This window comes from Syngnathus scovelli, chromosome 6 (genome assembly GCF_024217435.2).
Source record: "Syngnathus scovelli strain Florida chromosome 6, RoL_Ssco_1.2, whole genome shotgun sequence".
NCBI classification, from domain to species: domain Eukaryota; kingdom Metazoa; phylum Chordata; class Actinopteri; order Syngnathiformes; family Syngnathidae; genus Syngnathus; species Syngnathus scovelli.
Genome location: NC_090852.1, coordinates 8,253,591 through 8,281,438, shown reverse-complemented (window position 1 = coordinate 8,281,438; position 27,848 = coordinate 8,253,591). Strand labels below are relative to the sequence as shown.

Sequence of the window (27,848 nt, the reverse complement as noted above, 5' to 3'; positions counted from 1 at the left end):
TTCTTTTTCAACCAAGCATTAAATTTAAGTATTAAGCACTCCACCATAATGCTGTGATTGGTAGCCTAATCCTGTTTAATTGAGGTGGTGCAGAAAAAGTATTAATTATTGTTATAGTTTATGGAAAAATATATCATCCTGTTTTTTTTTGTTTTTTTTTTATATATTGTGAAAAGCCAATTCACATCTTGCATCCATACCAGAGGATAAAAATAAAATAAAAAAAATCTTGTCCAGTTTCTCTGTGCCACCCAGTCCCCAATGTCCTTACGGACTGTTACTGCCCTCCTGTCTCGTCTCAACTCCCAAGCTGTTCTGTCTCAGAGTACATGTTGAGAAGGCCAGGAGAGCATACAAGCACCGTGAGACACTCGATCGACTACAACTGCAGACAGGTCTGCTTAATATTCAGCATACAGAACCATTTGAGTATTTGGTATTCAAGCCAGTCACGTCATTGCATCAAGGCCACTGAAGTTCAACGTCTCCTCAGTGAGCAATGCCCTTGAGTTTGCGAAACACAAAATGCAGATCAGATCAAGAATTGTTCCATGACAGGCTTGGTCAGTTTGAACTAAAAATGCACCAGATTATAAGAGACATAGAACCAAATCCCGCCATGTGACATCAAGCCGTCTTCCGGCATGTATTTCCAGCCGGAGAGTCACCGGGGTCAGCCTAGATTTTGCACCGTGTAAATTATAAATGAATAGAGGAGGTGTAAGCCGTAAGAGATCCTTCCCTTGTGAATGAGGCTCGCACTCATTGCCACCTCGCATTCCTGCAGATCCCAGTAGCCCCACTTCGGACTGACTTTCATTGATAAAAGTCATGACAAGTCATGTCTCTGGAATCCGAAATCACCAAGTCATGTAGGCTGGATTTATAGTGCAAGTCCAAGTTCTCAATCAAGGTTTCCTTCCTATATATGTATGTATCTTTCAAGTGACACATATGGCTGTGTTTACTCTGACAGAACACGACACAACCCGCATGCGCCAACGCCCAACTTACATGGAAATAACTCTAGCGATAACACCAAAGTAAACTATAATACATGAGTAATACAAATATTAAATGCTCATTCAGTTCGCTCCATTTAATATGGTGGTTATGTGAAGTCCCTGTAAAATGTTTCAGATCTAAAAATACTGGCTTCCATGCGGAGAATTAGTTTTCCGTTCATGCTCCAATTGTGCCATCAAAGTGGTAGTCCCTTAAACTGTGAAGTATAAATCTTAGCCTGTGCTAAATGACAAGAGACTGGTTGAACTATTACAGGCCGCCAGGCAAGCCTTGGTTCCAACCAAATGTTTGGTTCACAATGTAATCCTTTGCTTTTCCACTGATGCACAGGCGACAACATCACAAAAGTGATTTATACCAAAGCACTTTTCAGCACTCTTCAGTTGGAATACCAAACCACAGTACACTCGTGGCAGGGTGGAGATAGATTCGGTAGAATGGTCGCTAGAGAATGCAGCATTTCTTTCTTGACTTAGATGCACATCTGTAGTACGTGACCCAGTTCACCTCGCCAATTCTTGGTATCCTTGAGTGCAACATTTATAGGAATTTGGCCTGATAGGACATGTTTTTCTGCACTGGAATCTGTTAAATTGTACATCCATGATCTTTTGTTGCATTTGATATTCTGCTTATTACCGACATGGTTAAGCGCAGATGGTTTGCCAGACAATTGTGTGAGAATGGATCAGTTTCAGAACTCTTATACTAATGCTAGTCCGTCATGTTCCTTATTTAGGGCTAACTCATTCACTGCCATTGATGGCTATAGATGTCAAAGATCCATTTGAACTGGGCTTCACTTTGAAGGACCACATAAGCACATTCCCAGTTATCAAGATTGCGGTAGACCTTCATCGCCCGAGTTGCTTTTCATTTGAACTTTGTAGGTAGTTTTTCCTCATTCAAAGTGGAAAATTCCAAAAGAAATGATCTTATCAGGTTGATTTTGTCCACCCACAGAACTTGGCAACTTTTTAGGTGTGTATCTGGACCGCTTCCAGGATTCTCCGACAAGGGGTTAAGTGACAATGACTGTAATTGAGGGCCTAGCAGCATTTGGGTGCGTGTTACAGATGCACAATGAAGTTGAGAATAAAAAACACTTAAGAAAGTCGATGACAATAGAAACTACTGTGAGAACACCACAAAATATTTTTCGGTGCTCACTGCCTGCCGAAAAAACAAAAGTCACATTTGTCTATAAAAACTGGTGGTCATACTATATTTTCCAGTCTGACAGTTATGGGCACAGTTCTTCCTTTTGGGGTTGGGTATAACGTCTAAGAATGTAGCATTCAAGTAAAACAAGAAGAAAAACTAGCCTGCTTTAGAATCTTCTCCCACTTGTTTGAAGTGCCACAGCGTGTTTCTGATTTAGGGAAAAAAATCCTAACTGGAACCACATTTCAGCCTCAAAGTCAGCCATGGGCGCACGGGTGGAGCTCGCAGACACACACAAAAACACACTCCCACGCACACATATACACGCACACACTTGAGCAAACAAAACAGATTGCTCCCGGTCAGTGGATTCTTGAGACATTCCTGGCTGCCTTTGCGTGACCTTCTCTGCACAGTTTCAACTGTGGTCCTTTACATCCAGGAGATGCTAATATTTTCCCATCACCAGTGGCTTCATCCAAAAAAGTATAAATGATAGAAGATTTCAGCAGAGTCACTGTGACTTTGAAACAGCGGTATACCTTGAAACCACTGGGATGTGATTTTCTCTCTAATTCTGAGCACTATAAGATGATAAAAGAGGAAATCTATTTTGAGCGCAGAGTCTTTTCAAGTACAGTTTAACACATCCAAAAGTATTCAGCCTTCTCTTTTTGTTATGCAGCCATGTGTTAATACGCACTCGTCATATATATCTCGAAGACCGTGCTCGTAAGATGACCGAGGTTGGGTGTGGTCATCTTGCTTCCATTAGTCAGGTTTATATCTGCAGCCGTTACCTTTTGGAGTTCATGCCATCCCCTTCTGTTCCTAAATCCAGATTGTATCCCATCAGCACGTCATTAAGACCGCACCTCACTCTCATAACAAGTCTCTGTTTCCCCACATTGGATTTTTTAGGCCAACACCCTTTGAGGGTCACGGAACATGTGACACATGCAAATGACAGATGTTTGCCCTCTTAAAAGGGAAGCGACGGCAAAAAAAAAAAAACTTGTTCTACTTGCCCCCGCTAGTCTAAAGACAGTATTCTGATTAACATTGCATTTCTGGAATAAGAATTATTGCATCTTCAGGGCGCTGCCATTTTTTCATTTCATTTACAACCCTCTGCTGTCTACTGAAAGTGACATCAAAGTTCCCTGAGGGGTTCTCCCACATTTTAAAAATTGGGTCTGTTAAAAATGATTTGTGCTTAGATCAGTAAGTAGCGCTCCTCACGTTATGAACATTTATTCAGAAACTCTTGAAGGGAAAGTGTTCTGGGTCTTCCTCTCACAGTTCTTCCCTGATATCCCCTCAATCTGTCTTTGTCAATTTCAGCCTCCTTTTGCTCTTCCCTCCCTTGCTTCAGTCAAACAACCGGGGCCTTGTGACGGCAAACAAAGGAAGTAACCAATGAAGGCAGATATGTATTTGACTGAAAGGAAAGGAAAAGCCAAAAAACGGGTGTTTGTGTTAAAGCCGGGGATAGGACTCATCTGGAGATGTTTAAGTTGGACAAGGCAGTTTCCGGTGTCTGGAAGAGGCCAAAAATATCCAGAAACACAAAAATCTGGTAAGAGTGTGTTTGGAAGGGGGGAGAAGAGAATACATCTCCTTGTTGCTTCTCATGTGACCTCAGCAAAATTAAGTGTTGAACTTGCAGCAATTGTTGAATTGATGAGTGCCTCACTTGTCTGACTTCCTCGTGACAGTGACTGTGCATGCTTGTCTGTATCCATAGGCTCTTTTTTTTCTGTGCCCTGTGCAAGTATAGCATAAAGTGCAGTGTCACTGTGAACATGGGTGGAGTTGTCTTTCTCTAGCTATTTTTGTAGATGGGCGCAATTTGAAATGGGCATTTGCACCGTTGTGGGAGTGAACACAACTCGGTCGTCTGAAGCTGCACAGGAAGGGGGACAGTCTTCAATAACGGAAGCATAATGGACACACTGGAGTCCTAGCAGATCTACGCACTAAGTACATTTATAAGGAACTGCAAAAAGATTTCCACTTGCAGATGATGTAAAGTTGGCCGCCATGAAGAGGGCACTTGGAGACTGTCTTCATCCCCTATCATGAGTCTCTGTGTGACAATTTGGCAAGTTCATATTTTTGGGAATGAGGCAGAAGGGGTTCCATTCGTGTTATCATAACTTGCGTTTTTTTATGATTATTACAACAGCCTGAAATGTGCCCAGGAAATACACAGACCAAATGTCAGTGTTGTAACTTTTCCCATGTGATTCGAGCCGATCACGTTGTTTATTCAGAACTGCTTCGCAAATTGAGGGTAAAGTGATAATATTGTGCTTGCTCTAGTGCTTGTTAGATTGTATGTGTTTATTTATAAGCTGTTTTTGCAAATGTATTTGATGCCGCTACTGAAAATGCCCTCATTCAAGCTTGTTTCTTTAATATTTAATGTACTTATTTTTCCATTCTCAGGCACTTTAGCCCTGATTTGCATTTCATTTCCATTAAGACCCTGATTTTTAAACACAATTTTTTGTTTTTTTTTAATTATACTCACATTCACATCTATGGAAAATTTAGTCCTCAATTAAACAAACATGCATCTTTGTGGAAGGTGGAAAAAAAAATTTGAACCACAAACTGCGGAAATGTGATACTAGTACGTTCATATTCACACATCACTCTAGAATTGCATAATTTTAATGTCATTTTTCAGAATTGCACCTGGTTAATTCAGGATTCAGCATGCAAATTCTGTATTGATGTAGTTATTCTGGGAGGTTGTAAATCCAAGACTGCATTATTTTGTAGCTGAAATGACACTGACTAATGTGTACACAATACTGTAGGAAGTTTTTATTACTCTATGAATAGTAGACAAAGAAAGAGATGCCTCCGCATACACACAGAGGCTGTCTATTTTTGGTACCAAAAACTGGAGCTGATTGTGTTATGTTAACAACTTTGTGGTTTTGGCAGCTGCTGCTCGGCCAGCGTCAGGTGAACACAAGCTTCCAATTTGGCTTCCTGGAACGTGAGCATGAGCACTGAGGGCCAGAAAAATCATTGAGGCGAAGCGAACCCGAGGAAGGAGATTTGTGTTGGTAGAGTGCGGACAGGAAGCGGTGGAATGGAGAAAGGCCAAATGCAGGCAGTGCAAAACAATCCAACTGGATTTTTCCTTCTTTGCGTATGGAAATGGAAACCTGTAGTTGCACCGTAAACGCTGGGTGATTTGAAAACTCACCGACTCTCAGAATTCTCTGCAGACCATACTTAAAACCAGAGGTGACCATCCCTACAAGAAATCCAATTGGAACTTGAGAAACAAACAGAGGCTTTGTGAATTTGCAAAAAGCAAGTCAACTGCGACGTGTTTGTCACTGAAGATAAAGAACTTGTGTTGTTTGGGATTTAAGGGAACCGAGGTTGGTCTTGCTGAGAAATGTGAGTGAATCCACTTGCCAAAGTTCAGTACAGACAAATTATACATTATTATTCATCTTTACAATTTGTTTTATTATTTTCATGCAATGCACCACTTTTTTTTTTTAAAAACATTTAACCCAAATTATGGTGTTTTGTGGGCTGGAATTCATGGTTGTTATATGAATGAACGAATGAATGAATGAATGCATCACATGTTACTGTAGCTTTGAGAGTGCCGTGCACGCGCGAACCCCATGAGAATTTTCGAGAAGGAGGGGTGGCTGTTTGGACACTCTGTCAAACCCTTCCTTCTCTTCAATATATCGTCCTCCACGATTCCTGCGTTTTGACTAATACAAACGAGAGAAATCAAGCGAAGACACATTCGAATGCAAGTTTGCAAATTCATTTTTGCCTGATGTTCTTCCCGTCACTCCCCCTATTTGCCACTTGGTACGGTCCGTTGCTCCGCGTTCATTCTTGCAGTGTGCGCCGGTGGTGACAGGAGGAGGAAGAAGGGATGAAGCTCTCATCATTATCAGTCTTCTGGAAGTGGAGAGGGAGGGATGAGAGCAAGCGAGTTTAGGCTTCTAGGTCTTTGCGCGTGCGGCGTCCTGGCGGGCGGGAGGGAGACGACGACGCTCGGAAGGAGAGCCCAATGAGTGAGCTGATTCTCCATTGACTGGTCAGTGGTCACCGCCAACATGGATGCGGACGTGTCTCCTCCTCCTCCTTCGGTCCGGCTGCTGTTGGAAGCTTGTCTGCAAACCGCACGACTCGTTGCTTTCAGGGATTAATACTTGGACTGTTTTTTTTCTTCCCCCCGAGTCTTTTTTTTTTTCTTCCCCTGTTGGAGCCAAAAGCGGCGCGTTGAAGGTAACATTTGAATTGGGTCTTTGCCAGCACCGTCTGAGCATCACTGACAGAAACAGTCAGACGAACAAAATGCTGATTAATCATCACTATCAGGTCTCAGCCAGGTTGAAAATGCATTGTACTGCTGCCGCTCGTGTTTACATGCGCACCTCTCTGCTTGATATGTTGGTTGTGATCCTTCCATCCTAGCATGGCTCAAATATTCCACGTTGCTTTTTCTTCATCCACTTGGCTCTATTCATAGACTTTATTGTTTTTGGCGTGGGGAAAAAAAGGCTCAGCACTGTTTGGCCAATGCCACAAAGCAAAAGCCAAAAGTGTTTGTCCCGGCTCTTAAAATAAAACGAGCCTCCAAGGCAGTGATTTGTTGCATTTGCACTATTCTGGGTGACTCTGTGTTTTGTGTTAAAGCCATTTTGAGCATTTGCTCCAGATCCTTGATATCCAGCAAGATCCATTTACTCACACTTTCTCCTCACCCGTAAGACAATTTAGCAGACTAAACAACCGGTTCTTACTGGTAGCATTTTTTTCTCAACTATATGGCATTTCTGCACATCACTAGGATGACTTTGGCATACTAGTAGGTCAACAATATGTAGTGGCGATGAAAACCTACTAGTCTGGTCCAGGGGGCTACAAGTGCTCCCAATAAGGTCTATTAGGGTTACTATTGCAACAGAGTAGCTTTCTACTTGGTAGCCAAAGGTGACATTAGTAGTGAAAAAAAACCATTACTGTTACTACTGTACTAAAATTGAATACCAGGGATATTGAATACACGCTAAAACAGCATAACTTCAACTGTTCATTCTGCAAAATGTTTAAGAATACCTGACTGACGACAAAGTCACTCTCCGATGTGCCACCAATTAAAATGACTTGCATTAGGTACAAACATGAAACGATGAATTCAAGATGAAAGCAAAAGGTTTGGAAAATAAATGTGTTTGTGTGCACAGGTGCACCCCATCTAAAACCTCAAACCGCAGGGGATCAGTCAGTGGCGAGTGGGTGGGGTCAGATGAGGCTGTAAAGCGCAAGGCGGCATATGCTGAAACAGTTCGCGTGGTGTTTGGGTGTATTTTCATCTCACAACTCACCCCTATGCAAGGTGCTGTGAGAAAGTGCGTTTGTGTACCTTTGTGAGGGCAAAACGTATAAAATACTTGCTGCACAGTGACAATTGCGTTAAACGTGTTAGGGTAATTAGTGTGTGGTGTATTCACGGCTCTGTTCACGGTAAACTGATCCATCAGTACATTTACAGAGCTGAGATTATGCTGTTGTGCGTTCACACGGCATAACTAAGTGTTTTGCAAGCCCAGTTTCTTTCAGCACTAAGAATTGTAGATGGTGAGTCGCTGGTATTAAACTTCAAACTCTTACGCTTCTCATACGAAGTGAAACTAGAAAATAAGTCAAATAATAATATTCACTCCAATACTGCAGAGTTTCCATACTCACAGAAGCTAACCAGTAAAATGCTCACTTCAAATGCCAGTGTGAAAGAAGCTAAAGAAGCCTCTTGCTCTGATGTGACATGAAGGTGGAAACTCTTCAGGGCAACTTAACCCGCCATGCTGTGTTGGTGCGTTTTATACAAACCAGTGAAACTGGGGAAAGAAAGGTAAATAAAACTACCAGGTAAAAAATACTTTGTGTTTAGGCGGGCTAAATTCACCTTAGCCTAAACAGCCCAACACAACATTGGGATAAGCTGCAACGCAAGAGTTTGTTTGCCCAGTCACACATGCAGTTGTAGCATACATCTGCGGAATAGAGCGCAGGTGCGAAAAGCAGCACGACTCTGCAGGAATTATATAACTGCATGACAACTACCCGACAATACCACTGAGTCGTCAATTTACAAGCTCAGTGAACACCAAGAAGCCAGGAGAAAATAACAAAGTACAGATAAGGACTATTTTCTCAAAGATGAGACGTAAAAATATTCACAAAACTAAACCACTCTAACTTGTGTGAATTTTGAAATGTGCCGACATGTTTGGACAGCCTCGTCTCAGCTTTGTCTACCACGCAAAATTGTTTAGCTCATACTGCGTTGTGCGTTTCCACACTATTTTGTCGTTGCACCTGCTTGTGTGTTTATGGACTTGGCAGCTCTATTCAGCAAGCAATGCAACCACAATTCAAACGTTGTCACAATCGGCCACCCTCATTGTAGCCGCTGTAGTTAAATGCTTTGATGGATGCTGCTGTTCCTGCTCAAAAGAGGGATTGCTGGAAAGGTCCGTCATCATATGGGTGTATTGAGCCATTGTGTTTTTAGAACGCCCATCTAACCTTGTTATGATTGAGGAAAGTTCACCGACTGTTATTGGATAATGTGTTTATTTTTCTCTGTGATTAAATAACCAACAAATTATTGACCGATACATCTTCTGTCTTACAGATGACGGAGGGGAGGCGATGTCAGGTCCACCTCCTGGATGACAGGAAGCTGGAGCTCCTTGTGCAGGTCAGTTCCTCATTCTCCAGTTCTTTTATTCCTATTCTTAGCTCAAAGCAAGAGAGGAGTAATACCAGTGTCCCCAGAGGGGTCCACAGTTTCTGCTGACTGGGTAAAATGTGTCAGCAGTAGGTGACTTTGCACTTTTCTCACGCTCACCTGACCGCACAGACATTAAACAGACAGATGCCCTGAGCAGTGCCTCAGCAACATCTCAATCTGTTCTTGAGTGATCATGCTACAGAATGTCACAGCGAGCATTGTAAAACAAAAACAAAATTTAAGCAAATACATACATAGGGTGCCCTCAACTCTCAAGACTCTGTTATCCCAAACTAAGGAATAATCAAACGTGAGAATGACAGAAAGGGAGGAGAAAGAAATTCAGTGTTTATGGATAGGTCTGGTGACTCTCTGATTCGATTACGATGCCAGAACTGATTCCCTCGTCTTCTATCCCTCTCGACATCTCTCTCTCCCCTTCTCTCGGCTTTCCGCTTCTTGCTCTCACAGTTGAGCTTCCTTTCCGAGTCAAAGCCTCCTGTTACACCTCACCAAATCCCACTGCCTCTTCAAACACAACTGAGCCGCAACCTTATCACCTCCGTCCATGCGTAGTGCATCCATTCTTTCCGCCACCCTTTAATCTATGCAACCACCTATTCAGCCGTCCCATTAATCCGTACATCCCCGATTTAGCTTATCATTTGTGTGTAGCCACCTCTCCAGCTATCCACCAATCAAAAGTATCCAACCGACTATCAGTCCATCCGTGCTTAAATTCATCTACCCAATAATAGGCATGAGCTGGTATCAGATTCGGAGATTTGCACGACAGTCCTCCACCTAGATGCAATACCTTCGAAATTCCCCCGAAGAACAGACAAGGGTAAAGGTTGTAGGGCTCACTGACCACTTGCACCAGTAACAGGAATGGAAGGTTGTGCCACTTTGCCTGTACTGATCAATGAATAAAAATATGTAAAACGTCTATGATCCATTCGTCAAGATACTGCCTGTTTGGAAAACTGCGCAAATTCATTGGGCTGCTGAACCCTTATAAGAAGCAGAGAAAAATGATCATGTTGTCTTTCTGAAAATGTTGTCTTGAGGGAAAGGCCATAACCTGGCAGAAGTGGAATGTTTTTTCAAGTGTTGAGAAAGTAGTTCATTGCCTGTGCGGGACCATTTCATGTCCTTTTAATTATTTAACAGTGCTTTGGTCCTCCCTTTCCTGCAAAGCATCAACTGGCCTCTGAAATCTTGATCTCATTCAGGTCAACGACTTGTAACTTTGGCCAGGTGTTTAATCCCAGAGGGGTCGTTTGCTTTTTATTCCATCCCTCCCTTTCCTTTACCGCCTTTCACTTACTTTTTGAGAGGGACTGCTCTTGCGCTTTGTTTATGGAGCGACGCCTCGTCGCCTGCCGGCTATGTGCCAGAAGGCCAGCACACCTATTGGCCAGGTTGTAAACCTAGTAGCCCACTACCACCCTTATAAAATATATGCCGTTCATATGGCTATCACTCCCTGAGGCTGAACTGGCGTAGTCTAATGGGCAGCAAATGGAGCATTGAGGCCAAGTTACGTAACAGTGTCGTGCGTCTATCAAGGAGGATTTGCTTCCTCTGTGTCTGCTCGATGCTCCTTTGCTGGGTTTCCTACCAACTTATACACTGAAATGTCAGCGAGAGATGCTTTGCAGCCAAAATAAGAGCATGTCTGAATCCAAAGTCGTCATTTCGAGCCAGTCTTGTAGTATTCTAAAGTCTTGTAAGACATGACATGCCTTTTGAGCATTTGCCTCAACATCAGCCCTCTCCTGTAACTCTCGACTGTTAACAATTACCGGTGCTACCAGAGAACTGTCGGTGTGAAACTATTTACTATCTTGTCAGTCTTGTCTCCCAAAACACGGTTGCGCGTACAGTCTTCGGTGTTTATCTTCTCACAGATAAGATGACGTACAGCATGGCAGGTAGAAAGATCCAAAGCCAATTACATAGTTCAGCGCATCATGTATGCTGCTGTATTTGGAACACCGTAGAGACAATAGACTCAAGGCAAACCTTCCCCGGATTGCTTCTGTTGCTCGCAACTCCCCTCACAACATAGGCCTTTATCATTGTGTTCCCGTCCGTCACTGGCTGCTGGTTCTGCTGCGGTTTGCACGGATGCACGATAATTGCTATTATCGGCCCGAATAGTTGATGGCTGGGTGGTAGTAACAGACCGCAGCATGCTTTTCAGAAGAGCTGAAAACACTCATTAGCGCTAATGCTAGCATAGTTCCAGACCCAACATTTTTGTGCATTGGTTATGGATGCTACTTGTTCTCGCGGGCGCTTACAGTTGCTGATTTTAGGTGACGCTCCAGTTCAGGGTAGAAGAAATACAGTTCACCCTTAAAGTACACTGCATTCACATCTAGTGAAAAGGTAATTGAGGTACTTCAAAAGCTGACACTCTCATCATCCCTTTTGTTTTGTTTGTTTGTCACAGCCGAACAACTTTAAATGCTACAGCGGGCCCCGAAGTTGTCACATCCTTGCAGCAATTTTCCGCTTAATTGCATTCTGTAAAAAAAAAAAAGAAGAGCATATGGTACAACTGATGCTTCAGTTTTGCACAACGTAAATATAGATTAGTGATATGTTATAGTGCATTCTGGCTTCATCTACAACTTTGAGTTATATGTCGTTGTTTTTATAGGAAAGACTATTCTATTGTAAACCGATGAGACCCTTTATTTCCTTGATGATACAATAATAAAATAGGGTTAATTAGCTATTTATTAAATCTCGTTCTTTTATCATTTCAAAACCAATAGGTGAAAACCTCAGACACATTCCAACTCGTGTTTTTCTCTCTTGCGCTTGTCTCCTCTCCTGAGCTTTTTTGTGCTGGAAAAAGAAAATAGAAAAATCACTCACTGTAGGCGGTCACTTTTATATGTGATCTAGGTCAGTGGAGATGGGTGTGTGTGTGTGTGTGTGTGTGTGTGTGTGTGTGTGTGTGTGTGTGTGTGTACCGGTGTGTATGTGTGTTGAGGTGACATCACTGGCATTTCTTTAAATAGCTCCCAGTTGTGTCTATCACTGTGGTTGTAAGTGTGCTGTGAGTAGATAGCAGCAGACCTCGGGGGAAGATTGCTAGGAAGGTGCGCCCCTTTAGTGCTGTAGCTAATAGTGTGAGTGTGTTATCAGGCTGTGTGCAAGGGGAGCATGTATTGCCCGGGCAAGGCACACCCATGGTTAACCTCACTCAGGGCGGTGCATCCTCTCACTCAAGACATCACGGCCCAGCAGAGTGAGGCAGCAGTCCTCATTCGTAACTCTTGATTTAAAACATCCCTGAGACCGTTAGCCAGGCAGTGAGTGAAGGGGGGTGGCTGTCATCACTTTGCCTTTACGAAACATCACTCACAAGTGGACGTTACACCACAACGTGAACCGTTTGGGCCGGCGATTGGAAGCTAGTCCCGGCCGCAGCCCTCTACCTCCTCTGCAGTACATCGCTTAGGCCCAGAGGCATGACTCTGCAGCAGAGGTGTGGGTAAGAGGAGAGCGGGAGCAAAGTGAAAGGCACGGTCGCCGTACTGTCAGCAGTAACCACGAGCGCCATGCACTTCCATTTTCTTCCTGTCGTTAATCTCCTCTTTTGCACGTATTTTTTGCACTTCCCCACATTCTGTCAAAGAAAGCTGCCGTGATTCAATCAATACCCGGTACTCTCTAAATACCGCAGTTTTTTTTGCAGAACTTCATTACCAGCAACACAGTAATGGAAAAAAAATAATGCGTGTGTGTGTGTGTATATACATACACCCACACGCACACACACACACGCACCTACACACACACACACACACATGCGTCCAGGATTAAAAAAATCTGATCTGTGGCCAATTTAAGGAGCCGTAAAACCCGGTACAGTCTGGGAAAAAAAAGCTGTGTATGTGGCAGTGCTCTACAGTCGTTTACTGATGATATTCAATGTGTCTTTCTGCAGCCCAAGTTAATGGCTAAGGACCTCCTGGACCTGGTGGCCTCTCACTTCAATCTCAAGGAGAAGGAGTACTTTGGAATTGCTTACACAGACGAAACGTGAGTCTTGATCCTAAGTGTTACACTTAGGATTCCACTGCGGTGTAAATCACTTTTCTGAAGAAGTCACTTTTCTTGGTGAAGATGAGCTCCTTTGTGTACGGAAATCCAAATGGCATGTTCACTCCATGAGCATCAACACCAGAACACCAATACATATGTATGTAAAACAAATATTCAACATTATTGGCATTTTTGGGCGATGGGCTGACTCCTCCACTCATTGATTTAATCGAGGGTTACTGTCGTTGAAATTTCTAATTATCGTCTGCGATTATTTTGTAGAATAGTGCAGAAATAATAATGAATAGTATCACTTGACCCTGGCAGTGTAAATCTAGCCAATCTAGTTGTTTAAGCAACTACACCAATGAATTAATGTTCGTTAACCTACTGCACAAAGACAAGTTACACCTTGTGACAGTCCATGCAAAGTCATGTAAAGGCTCAAATGATTTACGAGAAGGGAAATAATGCGACAGCTGCCGTGCGAGCAATTGTCTCCTTTGTTTATGTCACTCAAGGGGAGATGCAAAGCAGGGGAAAACAATCAGACTCATCAGCATTAGTAATTATTTTCCACCAGCATATCCCAATAAGGGTTAATGATATTGCTTCTTTTTTTTTTTGCTCTCCTCAGGGGCCACTTTAGTTGGCTGCAGCTGGACCGCAGGGTATTAGAACATGAATTCCCCAAGAAATCAGGGCCCATTGTTCTCTACTTCTGTGTCAGGTGAGTGTTCATCCACAGCCAGCACCCTGCGATGTCCCCCATTTAAGCGTGTGTGCGTGTGTGTACGTGTGCATGTGTATGTGTGTGTCTGTATGTGTGTGTGAGAGAGAGAGAGAGAGAGAAAGATGGGCGGTTTGTGCATTTTGCCTATGCTCATTGGGGTGTGAGGGTCGGTTATTACCGGCCCCAATCAAATTGGTCTGACCCTGGTAGTTAACCCCCAGCGGGGGTCCCTCAGCCAATCACGGGCCTTGTTGACCTCAAATGTATGCACTGTGTGTTTCTGAATAAGTAAGCGTTAACATCTCCCAACCCTCAACAAAGACTGATGGGCATGTATATATACCGTGGAGTGCACATTTGCTCAAAAGGCTTTCAGCTCTGCAGTTCATCAGCAGGAAAATATGGTCATTCACCAATTTAAAATGCTCCTCGTAGAAAACTATGAACTGCTGCCGCAAAGTACACACACACTCACTCACATGCACGCACACACACACACACATAAACATGGAACCTCAGATAGCCCTGAGTAAAAAGCACAGGCTGTGTTTTTGGCCCACTGGAGTTCTTTGTTCCCCAGTACACACACATCCGGATAATGTCACTGGCCCACCCCATCCCAACTCCCCTCCGGAGAGTTCCCCATTGGCTAGCAACACGCGTAGCAACGCGGTACACTGGGCCAAACAATGCTGCTGAGAAGTCGTTCCCAGGTTGACATTTACAACAGGACCAAAAATAATGACACAATGCGGTGATTGTTTGGCAAAAGCCCGCTCTGGTCTCACGGAGGAATTGGAGAGAAACAATGGTGTATGTACACAGGGACATTTTTCAATTGAATGCATTTTATTTGCTAATATGTGCCAATAAATTGTAAATATTGCACAAAATATTTTACATTGTTTTGTGTTGATAGTTAGCATTGTATTTATTTGCATTTTCGACGTCCTGTCCTCAGGTTTTCCAAGTTGGTTTTCCTTTATGCATTGGCTATGTATTGGATCGGGAACGATAATCAAACTCAACTGACTTGGCCTCAAGTACATCCCTAAATCTTTGTGCTAATTAGTTCGTTGCATGCCTTCATTCATACCCTCAAAACCTCACATCAGGACCGTCGTAAAACCGAGGTCCCCCTGTGTGTGACTATTTATTATTACTCACAGATTACAAAGACAGGACTCGTAATTTATGACATTTATCATTTTGTAGTCGGGTATATCTATGAAGGTGATAGGATGTGGAAAGAGCGGTATGACTACTGAACTATGACACCAGTTAAAGGTTTCAGTTACTCATTCTCTGCCATTGTCCAGTCTAATCATCAGCCTCAATACCTTCTATACACATGCTCACACACACACGCATGGACAGGCAGATACATGACTGATAGAACAACAATCAAATCAAATGTCAACACTGAATTCATTTCCAACCCAAGCAAATTGTTTTCACTGAACTAAAGTATACGAATTGAATTGTGTTTGAGTTATGCTTAATAAATGTCAGGCTGCCCTGTGTACGCCTCTCATCAAGACTATGTGGCTTTAATAAAATGTTCATATGGGGTCATTGATTGGCCCAGTCTTGCATTTTCCTCAATGCTCAATTGGTAAAGCGATAAGGGCCTTTTGTCAGTGATCCTCTTACAATTTGCTCTCACTAGCTATAGTCAAAATCTGTGTTTCCCTAACTTAAGGTTGTTGGAATGCATTTAGGGATAAGCATCTTTTAACGTAGGCACTAAGAACGAGCAGCTTCCCAACATACTGCCATCGTAGCTTCCCTAAAGCTCTACGTACATACATGCATTCATGAGCTAAATTTAGAAAGTGTTATTATGTTACTTCTCTGCCTCGCAAGTGGCCTGCCAGAAGTGGGTTACTGTGCTTTGCTCTTCACAGTGTGTGTGTTTGTGTGTGTGTGTGTGGGGGGGGGGGGGGAGGTGGGGGTGGGGGGGGGCGGTGTATGCGTGCGAGCGTGTGTGTGGTGATGGTGGTGTGGGGGTGTATGTGTGTGCGTATGTGAGTGGTGTGAGGTGCTTACAAGGTGAGACAGCAGATGTGGTTTATGAATGTGGAACGTGAGAGACACAAGCTCACCATCAAGATGGCTGTAGTGCCTTCTTGTGGTCATTTTTGTCATCTCACTCATCAGCGGTTAAATGAGATCCAGAACAAGGGCTTTACTGTGTGAAGCAATGCAACTCGACTCGGCAATAGGAAATGTAATGTCAAATGAAAACCTGTCCAATAGTGCATTTTCATCCTTTTGTCATTCCGATCTCATTTGATTCCAAAGAGTGCAAATGGACAGTCAATCAGTTGTGTGCTGTTTTCTCCAGAGATTTACTTACATACACGCATTTGCTCTGTAGGAAATGACTTAATGTTTTTTGCTTCCTTCACATTCAGGTTCTACATAGAGAGTATATCATACTTGAAAGACAATGCCACCATTGAGCTGTTTTTTCTCAATGCCAAGTCCATCATCTACAAGGTAAATCAGTTTACCGTACTTTTTGTTCATGACTAGATTACTGTACAATATTTGCTTCAAAAGTGGTTCCCCTAACATTTTTTTAAGATGACAGTAGATAACGTCCATGTTGCTTTTGCTTGTACAGATTTTATCTCAAACAAAAATAGTAGGATCTGGTCCTGCAAATGACGAATGATTTCAACAAATGAACCATTAACAGCCATCTGCTCAATGTTGTTAGTAGAGCAGATAAGCAAATCAACCATTTACTTGATAATACAAGCATGAAATTGAGCAGACCCTGTGGAACTGAGAAAAAAGTGCTAACCAATTGAAATTCAAAAATGGCAGCCATGATGGATGTATACTGTTTACTGTTAAAAAAGGGAAAAAAATATATTTTTGTATAAATAGCTAAAGTGCAGTTATTATTGTGGTAAATTTGGGGTATCTTTGCCATATTGTCTTTACTGAAATTATGAGAACAGCCCTGGCCAGTGTAGAAAATGATTGCCAAATATGCAAAATAGGTCAGTGGTTCTCAAACGTTTCACAGGAAGCACCGCCTAAAATAAATTCTATTAAATAATTGCACATAAAAGATAGAAATTATACCTTAATCAATGTTTAAAATTAATCAATACTTAAATATTCAATTCAAACGCATTCAACTTATTTTAAATACAATTCCTTCGCAGTTTCACTCCACTTTTGATGCTGCCATGTGGTGTAGTGTCCAGAAGGGGGCAACCATCTTGCAAAATGATGGCAGCCTTCCACTATAAAATCGAACTCTTCAATGGATCAAATACGAGCAGCTGTTTTTGTTCTCACGGTCATTGATATCTACTTTTCATGCTAATAAAAAACAGGTCCATTTCCGTCCAAACTCTGTGTTTGGCGTTCATTACAAAATGACACATTTGTGTTTGAAGGGGGAAACGCGGTGGGTGGTACGAGCACAGTACTATGTCTCACGTTTCATCGGGGCCGTCTGATCTCACCAAACCAATTAAGAGTTGGATAGGAAAGAGAGCATTCCTGGCATACTTGACCCAGTATTCACATCCACCCATTATATACATTGGATATTGTAAACAGAGACAGGCAAAAGAGTTCTCCTCGCTTTCCAAATCTCAGCTTTCATGTTTAATGCCTCCAAAGGTGTAAGTAAACACTTTAAGCGTATGTTAAGAATAATCAGTACGCTTGATAGCATCCCAAATCCCCTCCCCCTAATCTCCCAGCCCCATCCACACGATGGGGGTCACGAAATGAGAGATGGCAGCAGTTTGAAGGCGGATGAAAAGAATTATCAGGCAGTCTTGTGGCAAGACATGAACATCAGAGACATTTCAGCAGCTCCCCACCCCAGTTTGGCAACGTGTCTCATTTCGATCATGTTCTTCATGTGTCTCTTTCCTCTCGTAGGAGCTCATTGAAGTGGACAGCGATGTCGTCTTTGAACTGGCTTCCTATATTCTTCAAGTAAGACAAAGTGCTTCCCCGTCTCCCCGGCCACATTTTCCTCAAACGGCACACTTGATCTGATCCAAGGAAACGGTCCTCGTTCCACGATGTGGTCACAAGCGTTTGATGCTAATTGGCGAGGATTAAACTGACATTATGTAATGCGCTTGTCCCTATGTCAGAGATGGTGTAATGATGCTTCCAAGTTGAAATCCTAAAAAGCCTCCAATGTCTTTGTTGGCGGCCATCGACATTCCTGACTGCCCTCAGCCACTTCTAATGTAACCCAGCAGCTGGGTGACGCTTTTGGTTCACATAGTCGCGCCCTTTACAAGTATACTTGCATGTATATGCGTACATACGTTTTTATGTAAGTAGTGTACGCTGGTGCCCTTTCAATCTTTTTGAACACGCGGTAAAAAAAAAAAAAATGCGTAATGAGCACTTTCATTCACAAGCTACCATAAGCCTCAAAAGATGATGGCAGTGATTGCAATGCGATGTTTTATGGTGCATGCTAAACTCATAATTCCCGTTATCATTTTGCAGGAGGCCAAAAGTGATTTCACCAGGTAGGACCTCTCTCTTCTTGTTGCTGCTTCACAGTAACACACTTTTATTTCATTCAAGCAGCATTGGAGTCATTCTTACCTCAGCGTGATCATTAGCATGTTAGTGAGGCTCACTGCATCTATGGCTGAATAACACAGTATAAGAGTGTGGCTTTGTTTAAACAAGCCAAACAAATCACGTGTTCAGACATCTAACCTGCATGTCGATAAATCACATGTTCCATCGCCAGGCAATGTCAAGTACACAATAAGTATGTTAGCTAAGATGACTCTGGATATGACAATATCAGATTCCATGTTCCTTCTTTTTGCTGCCATGATGCATATTCAAATTTTCGCCCTCAAGAGCAAAAAACAAATAAATTGTCACTTTACCATGCAGTGTAAACTTATACTGAAGCGAGAGGAAATTATACATAATCATATACAGTTTTGTACTGTGTATGTCCAGTTAATGAGGGTGAAATTGTCTCTGGAAGGAATGGGATGACTTTGGCATAGAATTTCTTGAGAGCCTTGAACCTCAACCTCATGAAACAAACTAGACTGTGAAGCTTGTGACCTCACAAATGTTCCACAGACACATTCCAACATCTTGTCGAAAGTCGTTCACATGATTAGAATCTGATCTGCAAAATGGAAATGTCTCGTAAAGTTTTTTTTTTTTGTGGCATACAGTATACAACCACGTTAGTCATGAAACACACACACACACACACACACACACACACACACACACACACACATACATGATTCTTTGCATGTGTGACGTCGCCCTCAAAGTGTGTCACCCTTCATCACTTTGCCCCAGCAACATTGACACACTGCAGCAGCCTCACCGTCTGACCTCATTTCTTTCAGTCAAGCAAGTCGAGTTGGAATGTGACAAACTCTGGTGACATTCCTGCCCGCTCCCCCCCGCCCTACACTCACATACTGTTCTACCTATAAACTCTGAGTCCCGACCCTCCTCACACCATCCCAAAAGCCATATGCAACATTTCCCTGTAATTCTACCGTGCTGTTTCTCAGCCAATGGGCAGATGCCTCATTCTGTTCAAGGTTTCTTCCTAGAGACTGTTGTTATACGTCCCCAAGTGTTTGCTCATTTTGGGTTAAGGTTTTTTTTTTTTTTTTTTTTTTTAAATTGTTACTCTCAGGCAGCAACCTCATATGTTCAAATGTGGTCAGTTTCATGTTTTCTTGAAATGATGCAGTTCATCTTTTGCCGTATAACTTGAACATTGAGGTGTTAGGTAACTCGAGCAAGATGATGTTTTGTTTGTTTTTTCTTAAATTTCCTGAAAAGTAGTGCTTTCGAACATGTGAAGATTCCGTCTGTCGGCTACGATACATTTATGAGGATTTTTTTTTTTTTAATCTGCTCAATGGTTAAAGTAGATCAGATCTGTTGTGAATCGGCGCAGTATGAATAAAACCTACTTTACATATGACTCCTTCTTTCACAACAAATACAGTAGCAACCTCACCAAACAATTTAATTGTTAAATGGAGAAATCACATAAAACCCAAGTGGTTTCCTTCCCCTAACCGTAAATATGTAATTTAACACAGTTGTAAAAGCATGAAAATTGATCTTGAAGGGCTTGAGAGAAGGGCTTGGGAAAAACCTGCATGATCCCAGAGAATATAAAAGGTAACATATGACACACACAAAAAAATGCGTCGATACGTCAAAGAAGCAGGCAGACATTCGCTAGACGGCCGTGTTCCCAGGGCTTTCCCCAATCCTCTCGGGGTTTGGCAGATAAATTTACGGATTACTGCGTGGTTTTCGTGACCTCCTGCCAACGGCGGTCTGAAACCTCCATCCAAAGCCAAGTCTGTTTGGAGCCGTGCCTCTTCTGTGTTTTCCTCTCTTCCATCTTTTCTTGCTTTCCAATATCTCTTTAATACATTTCTTTATTGCTCTCTGGCTTCCTGTTACTTGACTCTTTCCTCTGTGTCTGCAGCACAGAGCATCCGCTGTCACTCTTTAATGTCTTCTTACTTGATTTAATGTCCTTTCAGTGTAACGTAATACAGTCCTCTCGCTACAGTTCATTGATGCCACTTCAAAGCTTTATGAACCAAAAAAGATGTCTTGACCATGCCTTGTGGTCTATCTCCCCATATAGTAATGAGGCAACCAGGTCTGACCTAAAGAAGCTCCCTGCTCTGCCCACTCAGGCCCTAAAAGAGCACCCGTCCCTGGCCTACTGGTGACAATCAAATCTCTTTGTCTTCCTTTTCTCTTAATTTTCCTTTTTTCTTCATTTTCAAAAGCTTTTCATCTCCTTTCACAGTGAGGAGCGGGTCATCGAGCACTACAAGAAGCTCAACGGGCAGTCCAGAGGACAAGCTATTGTAAAGTGAGTGTTAGCGCCACTTTTGCGCGATTAGCCCATTTGGCAACAAGTCTCACGTGTATGGTCCTTTCCTCGTCCTCACAGCTACATGAGCATTGTGGAGTCCCTACCCACATATGGAGTACATTACTACGCCGTAAAGGTACAGTTTTACAACCGTGCCTTCTTTTTTCCACACCACCCTCTCTTCACATGTGTTGTTTTTCATTCTGAATTTTTAAGCAGGCAGTTTGGAGTCATAATGGCGCTTAAGGCGATCTGGGCTTTTGGTTGTCCAATTTTTCTTGCTGTCAAAGCATCCACACTCAGATGATGTTTTGATTGTCATTTTCTCACAGGATAAGCAGGGGATCCCATGGTGGCTGGGTCTGAGCTATAAAGGCATATTTCAGTATGACCATCAGGACAAAGTCAAACCCAGAAAGGTGAGTTATGACCTTCAAGAGCAACCCTGATCCCCAGTGCATGTGGGCAAAGAGAGCCACAAATATGGCACTACAGTATATGGAGTCATTACACTTTATAAAACAAATTTATAACTTTGCATTCTCTTGTATTGTTTTATGTGTTATTAAAAGATGCAATTTTTGTTAATTGACCCCATTCAACCCAGACTTAATCCAACTATTCCACAAATATGTTTATTTTGTTTGTCCTTTTAAATTTGCTATACATATTTTATGCTACTGTTTTGTCACATGTAGGACAGAGGAAAATAATCGCAAGTCTACCACACACAAATATTAGTGCCCTAAAATTATAATTAATCATTTTAAAATCATATTTGCAAGCCCAGGTCTATTGAACTTACACTGCAAAATAGAAACATGGGTAGACGGATGCCGCGAGAAGTTAACAAAAATTTACCGAAAGCACCAGGCATCAATTAGCACTAAACTGTTTTTCATCTTCAACTGAATAATTCCAATAATTTAGCTATTTTTAAAGTCGTCTCGCAGTCTTCCTGTGTGACTAAATAGTCACGATTCATTTTTCCACCCGACCGTGAGTCAGCTCATTATATTAGGGAACAGTGACGGTGCTTCACAGATACTACTGTCTGGATATGTTTAGCATATCAGGCGTTCTCTCTTTTTCTCCCTCTCTCTCTCTCTCTCTCTCTCCACCTAATCAGTGGTGTCATGCAGTATTACATGTGAAAGCCTTTCTTGCACTCTTATAGTCCCCCTGAGGCCTTGTTTCGGGCCTTGCTCACTGGCGTTTTGCCTCTTCTCACAAGGTGTTAATGGGTTTATCACCATCCCTACTTGTTGAACAGCCATCAACACACTCTAAAGCACCCCCCACGCCCCCGCCGCCCACACACACACACACACACACACACACACGAACAAATTTGCACAAACTCACAGGAACTGAGCTATGAACTCGCCATCCTAACAAAAACATCCCGTCTGCTGAAGCTTTCCTGTTTGTCAGTAATGATTCACCAGAAAGCTAAACTTGCTTTTTAGTAGGAATATTGTATGTGTAGAAAAGATCTTGCTTTTTAGCAGGAATATTGTATATGTAGAAAAGTCTTTGTATTGGTGAAAACAGGCTGTGCCGTCTATAGCGGGAAAATATACGCTTCAGTAAAAGAGAGTAAGAACGAATTCTCAGTCAAGCATAGTAGCTGCAGTAATCACTGACTCTCGCTGTCATCACTTGCTTGCCAGCAAAAGGCGGATTCTGTTAGAAAAACACACAACACTTAATTGTGAGCTATTTTGGAGTAACTTTCCTCTTTTTTTTCCCACAGTTAAAATAATTACTGTGTGAAATGATCATCTGTAAGCTACTAAGTGACTATACCGTGTAATAGGCAGCTCGTGGTTTTTTAATTGCTTTTTATGGTAACTGTATAAGACCTTGTTATTTAGGGATGTGAAAGTACCTCAGCTTACCGCAGACCACACACGCACCTGAATCTCACAGCATGGGAGGTTCTACGACATCATTAGACAGACAGGTCTGTCGACCGACTGATTTCGAGCATATCAGATGATTTCATTTCTGAGCATACCCACCCACTCACTGGAGCATGCAGACGCATCCAGACATCCAGCCGGTTCCCATTAGTTTTTCCAGATATGTCATCCCTCCAAAATGGCACAGTCCCATACAAACAACAGGAAAAAGTGTATGGGCTTTGCCTTGACGACGGCTGGATACGCCAGAACCCCACCCACATGCTCATTGCATTGCGGTCCAGATGCAGAAAAGAATAATACCCCTCCCAATGCTATTTTAAAAAGCTATTCTTCTCCACCATACCAAAGAAAGGCCTTTACTCTCTATCAGATCTGACCTTTATTTTGTGGCGTGCTCAGGAAACGAGCGCCCGATTGTCTACCAGTTTGGCATCTGCATGTGAATGTTTGTGCAGTGATGTGTGTATTTCAGTGTGTCGGATTTATTATTTATTGCATACATGTGCATGAATCCCAGGCTCTGCAGTACCCTAGCTTTGGCAGACTTCTTTTTTTTATTAACTAAAATCAGCTAGAAAGTGCAAACATGTCGTGTCTGAACACAATTGTAAATGTCTCTTATCATCATTATTCTGGCCAACTCATACAGTCCCTCACTATCTGCCCCCACCTGCTATATTTAGCACCATGCTACATTAGCGCTTCACACGCCATTGAGCAAGAAGTCTGATAAAGGCACACGCTTTCCTTCCACAAGACTTGAGATGAAACGCTATGAACATTGTGCAGTTTTTCACATCACAATCATGACCAAAATGAATACAGATGTTGTTTTTTTCTAAAAGTAAATCAGTAAATTGTATTCATATTGCACTTTTCAAAGACTCACAAAATGCTTCAGATGGTCAAAATACAGAATCCAAATTATACAAAGAAAATAAGCGTTCAAGAAATGTCGTGCGGCACGATGGACAAGTGGTTAGCACATCCGTCTTATAGTTGTGTACAATATCTCTCCTGCGGGGTCCTCGCATCACCACGTTTTATAGTTTGCTTTTTTTTTGTTGTTCTTTTCACTTTCTCCCTAAATATTTTGTCTCGTGTGCATTTGCTTGTGTCGGGGCAACTCTCCCCTTTCATCAGCTCTCTCGCTCTCGCTCTCTCTCTTGCTCTCTCCCCTTAACTAGAACCAGACTTAGACAGTGTGTGTTTATGTGTGCACTGAGCTCCGATAAAACAAAGCGAGGGCATTTCAATTGGGGAGGGGGGGGGGGTCACAGAACGCTTCATCACTCCTCCCCTGGACTCTTTTTACTTACACACACACATACTCTCCTCCCCGACCGCAGAGCAGGAAGCACAGTCCCTTTGAGAAGGAGGAGGGGTCAGGAGCCCTAAAAGCCCCCCCTCCCCTTCCTCCAAGTCAAGTATCAGGAGTAGAGGAAACTTTACACACTTTCCCTCACACAACCACACATGCCTACAATCGGTGAAGCAAGTCACGGAGGATGTAACGGCACACATGCTGAGGAATACGTTTTTCGGCTTTGGATATAGCGTGCGATAATCAAACGCTGTGAGCTTTTTTTTTTCCTCCTCCTCTTTGCGGCACTTCCAGAGAAAAGGATTCCCTTCAAAGTTGCGTGGACTCATTGTCGGGCCGTGTTTTGTCTCCTCATACCTCAGGTGTTCCAATGGCGTCAGTTGGAGAATCTCTATTTCAGAGAGAAGAAGTTCTCAGTGGAAGTTCATGACCCCAGGAGGTAAATTTCTACAACAGATTGATCGTTGGAATGTGAAGGCAATTTGATTATACTGCATGCACATCTGGTTAAGGTCGACATTCCATGCTTGTTCAAAATGTATTGATGAGTTTATTATTATTGAATAACAGTGAATCTTATTGTTGTTGGGTTCCAGTCCCATTGCCGCAAGTCATGTTTCTTTTCCATCCTTATTACTTACTAGAAACATACTGTAAAGTTTTCAGCATTGTCTTGGGTTGGAACAATAGCGAGTGCGTAAGTCTACACGGCAACTTTCATATCGTTTGGCGTAAAGGAAGCTTGAAGTGTTGCCTATGTATGAATGTTAACGATGTTGCATATAATAATTAACTCATTCACTTCCAGATGTTTTCAAAGCGGAATATCCTATATTGCCATTTGTTTTAGAGTACTTGAAATGATCAGAATAGTGATTTTCTCCACAATTGTAACACATATGAGCGATTCTGACTCACCGCATTGCTTGAGTTTAACATCAGTGGCTTTTTTACATGGCTGTCATCATTCACTCCCTGACATAAATAACCGCAGCAAATACTTGTTTGTGACCTACCACGACATGATAATTTTCACCATACATATAATTACTTTGTTTGAGGGTGAGGCATTTGTTTCCCAAGCTGTTGATGGGACAAGCCAAAATCCCCCTCCTAATCTTCATCTGCTACTCGAATCCAAAAAGATACCCCACCATCTAGACAGATCAGTCCATCCTTACACCGCTTTAAAGACTTTTTATTCTGAGATATATCTTCCATGCTTACTCAATGAAAAATGGATTTGATCATTGATGGTAGTGAATAGTTGGATTCCTGTTGACAAACCCTAAGTGTCGATGGCAGTGAATTACTTAAGTCACTTTTAGTGTAGTGTTATGGAACATGCATGGAGATTCAATGTGATACTCTTGACTTTTTCAAGCCCATGATCCAAAACAGAAGCAGTTATGGCATTATTGAATGAACTGACAGTACAGTTATGTACCTCAATTTTAAAAAAAAGTAATATCTTATAGTCAGCAAACACACGCGTCAAAGGGTCTTGACAAGGTGACCCAGCGAAGGACTTAACATCTGTGTGAGCGGGCTGCTTTTGTGCCTATATTTATTTAACATGGCTCCATATGTGCGGTGTTGCGTGGGGGAGGAGAAACAGTCAGGGACAGGGTGAAATGGTGAGCAGCGGTGTTTTCTTTGAGAGGAGCTGTCATTAGGGTGAGCTGGCCGTGAGTGTGTGTTTAAATAAGGATGAGCAAACACACCAGCGTCGTGTGTGGCTAATACGTGCCTCATCTTCTTGCAAGTCCCGGAGAAGCCTTTCAGTGCTGGTAAAGTGGCACTCTTACAGCGTTTGCCTGCCGCTGTTCACTTATACTGCAAATATTCTTGTGGAACATTCTGTATCTACTTTTTCCAGTTCTCACTGTGAGCCCGCAGCAAACTTCAAGAATCACTGTGCTCAATTGTCAATCAACCGATAGTTTTTTACAGTTTTGTCTCTACATTGCAGATTGTCACGATTGCATCTGTGTTCTGCAACAAAGTCATTTTTTTGCATTCAGTGCATATAAAGAGGCCTTGTGTCCGCTTCTACTGTAGGGCGTCGGTGACACGCAGAACGTTTGGCCACAGTGGCATCGCAGTGCACACCTGGTATGCCTGTCCGGCCCTCATCAAGTCCATCTGGGCCATGGCCATAAGCCAACACCAGTTCTATCTAGACCGCAAGCAGAGCAAGGTCAGCGATCTTCTCGCAGTCACAATCAGACATGACAGTTGAGAACCTGCCAGCTCTTGATGATGACATCCTCGCTTCTCACACGTTTGTGTGTGTCCAGTCTAAGATCCACGCTGCACGCAGTCTGAGCGAGATTGCCATCGACCTCACTGAAACAGGAACGCTGAAAATCTCCAAACTGGCCAACATGGGCAGCAAAGGCAAGATTATCAGTGGGAGCAGTGGCAGTCTGCTCTCTTCAGGTTAGTACATACATGCATACACTATATGTACGTGCAAGTGTGTGTGTTTCGGGGCCGGGCGGGGGACTGTAAAAGTGAAAGATTGATAGGCAAGCGCATTCTTGGGTGGTGGCATTGGAACAGGGCGTTGGTTGACAGCTGGATGGACAGAAACAGCTGACTTCATAGAGACGCCATCCTTTGTGCATGTTCTCACACACACAAACTGTTCTGTTCTGTTCTCAAGGGGCCGTATTTAAATTGGACAGGTGGGCCAGGTCACGAGTTGTGTGTTTTTATTTATTAAACTATTAGTTATTATTTATCATTGTTATTATTATTATTATTACAGCCATTGCACTACATAAGGCTGCATGATTATATAAATGTGATCGATAATTGTGATATTACGATGAGCAGCTGATATTATCGCTATCAGATAGCGAGAAATGTTCGTGACAGCAGCCACTCGATTGTTTCCTGTTCTATGTTTGCTCAAAAGTTGAAGGCATAAACAGTTATATGAAGTAAACAATGACCCCACGTGGAGCTAAACCCCCAGTGGATACATATCCATGTCTTGGCAACGAGTTTAGTTCCCAAAGCAATGTATGGTTTAATGAAGCTGTTGTGCAAGGTATGTCCTCAAAAACGGACAACACAACAATGCTGTTGAATGGCGTGACGTTCGCTAGCTGAGCTGTGATTGCATGTTAATGTGCCTTTCTGTATTTACCGCCCTGCGTCTGGCACACACTTGAGCTCCAGAGCTCTAAATTTAGAGTTTATGGGAATGTGAAGTTCATCAGGTCAATTTTTCAATGGCATTTTTAAACAATGCGGACATGTTCTGAACAAGTGTGTTGTGTGACGCAATAATTAGCACAATACAGAGCAGAGCGTCTGTCTGTCTCCCACCTCTTCCTCTTGAATGTGATATTCGCTTCTTCCATACTTTACTGGCTCTGCTATCTTCTTCTCGCTATTGGTCAAAGAACACGCACATTATTTTAGACCTGGCTACTGGACATTGCAGTATTTTACAGTCTCCATTTTGCTGCCCTCAATCTCAGGTCCACGGTGACCACTTGCAACAATTTGTTAGTTTATAACCATTATACACATTAATTGATGTTTAATGCTTTAGTGCCTTCGGTGCCATTATCATAGACTTATGAACATAAGTAAAAGACACTTCCATAATAAGTATAATAATTTCCACAGCACAAGTGCATATGTTTATTTATCTATGGTTCTCTCTACAAAGTGACTCGATCAGAACCTGAGAAGTCCCTCCAATGAATACAGCAGAATCTCTGCTTTGGAGCAAAACAGTAACATGAGCCCAACGCTACGGTCCAGTTAGTTTTAATAACATTACAGACCAAAGTAGGTGATGCATGGTTGCCATGCCAACAACAGACACTGTTCTCTTTATAGTAGGCCAGTCTACCATCCTGAAGACCATTGCTTCACATTGTGTC

At 42.5% G+C, this 27,848-nt stretch overlaps 1 protein-coding gene across 13 annotated transcripts in view; it reads left to right on the top strand.

The window, feature by feature from the left end:
• Window positions 1-27,848, top strand: part of frmd4a (FERM domain containing 4A) — a 92,066-nt gene that overhangs the window by 54,929 nt on the left and 9,289 nt on the right. For 6 of the 13 annotated variants that reach the window (XM_049723881.2, XM_049723879.2, XM_049723880.2 and 3 more), the window contains exons 2-14: window positions 8,891-8,956; window positions 12,960-13,054; window positions 13,695-13,787; window positions 16,208-16,292; window positions 17,706-17,762; window positions 18,294-18,316; window positions 20,455-20,538; window positions 20,623-20,688; window positions 20,770-20,827; window positions 21,024-21,110; window positions 24,306-24,382; window positions 26,002-26,143; window positions 26,244-26,385. In XM_049723881.2, the coding sequence (XP_049579838.1) occupies window positions 8,891-8,956; window positions 12,960-13,054; window positions 13,695-13,787; window positions 16,208-16,292; window positions 17,706-17,762; window positions 18,294-18,316; window positions 20,455-20,538; window positions 20,623-20,688; window positions 20,770-20,827; window positions 21,024-21,110; window positions 24,306-24,382; window positions 26,002-26,143; window positions 26,244-26,385 (1,075 nt within the window). Of the gene's footprint in view, window positions 1-5,031; window positions 6,475-8,890; window positions 8,957-12,959; window positions 13,055-13,694; window positions 13,788-16,207; window positions 16,293-17,705; window positions 17,763-18,293; window positions 18,317-20,454; window positions 20,539-20,622; window positions 20,689-20,769; window positions 20,828-21,023; window positions 21,111-24,305; window positions 24,383-26,001; window positions 26,144-26,243; window positions 26,386-27,848 lie in introns of those variants that run through there. The other 7 variants (XM_049723875.2, XM_049723870.2, XM_049723869.2 and 4 more) reach the window with 7 other exon arrangements.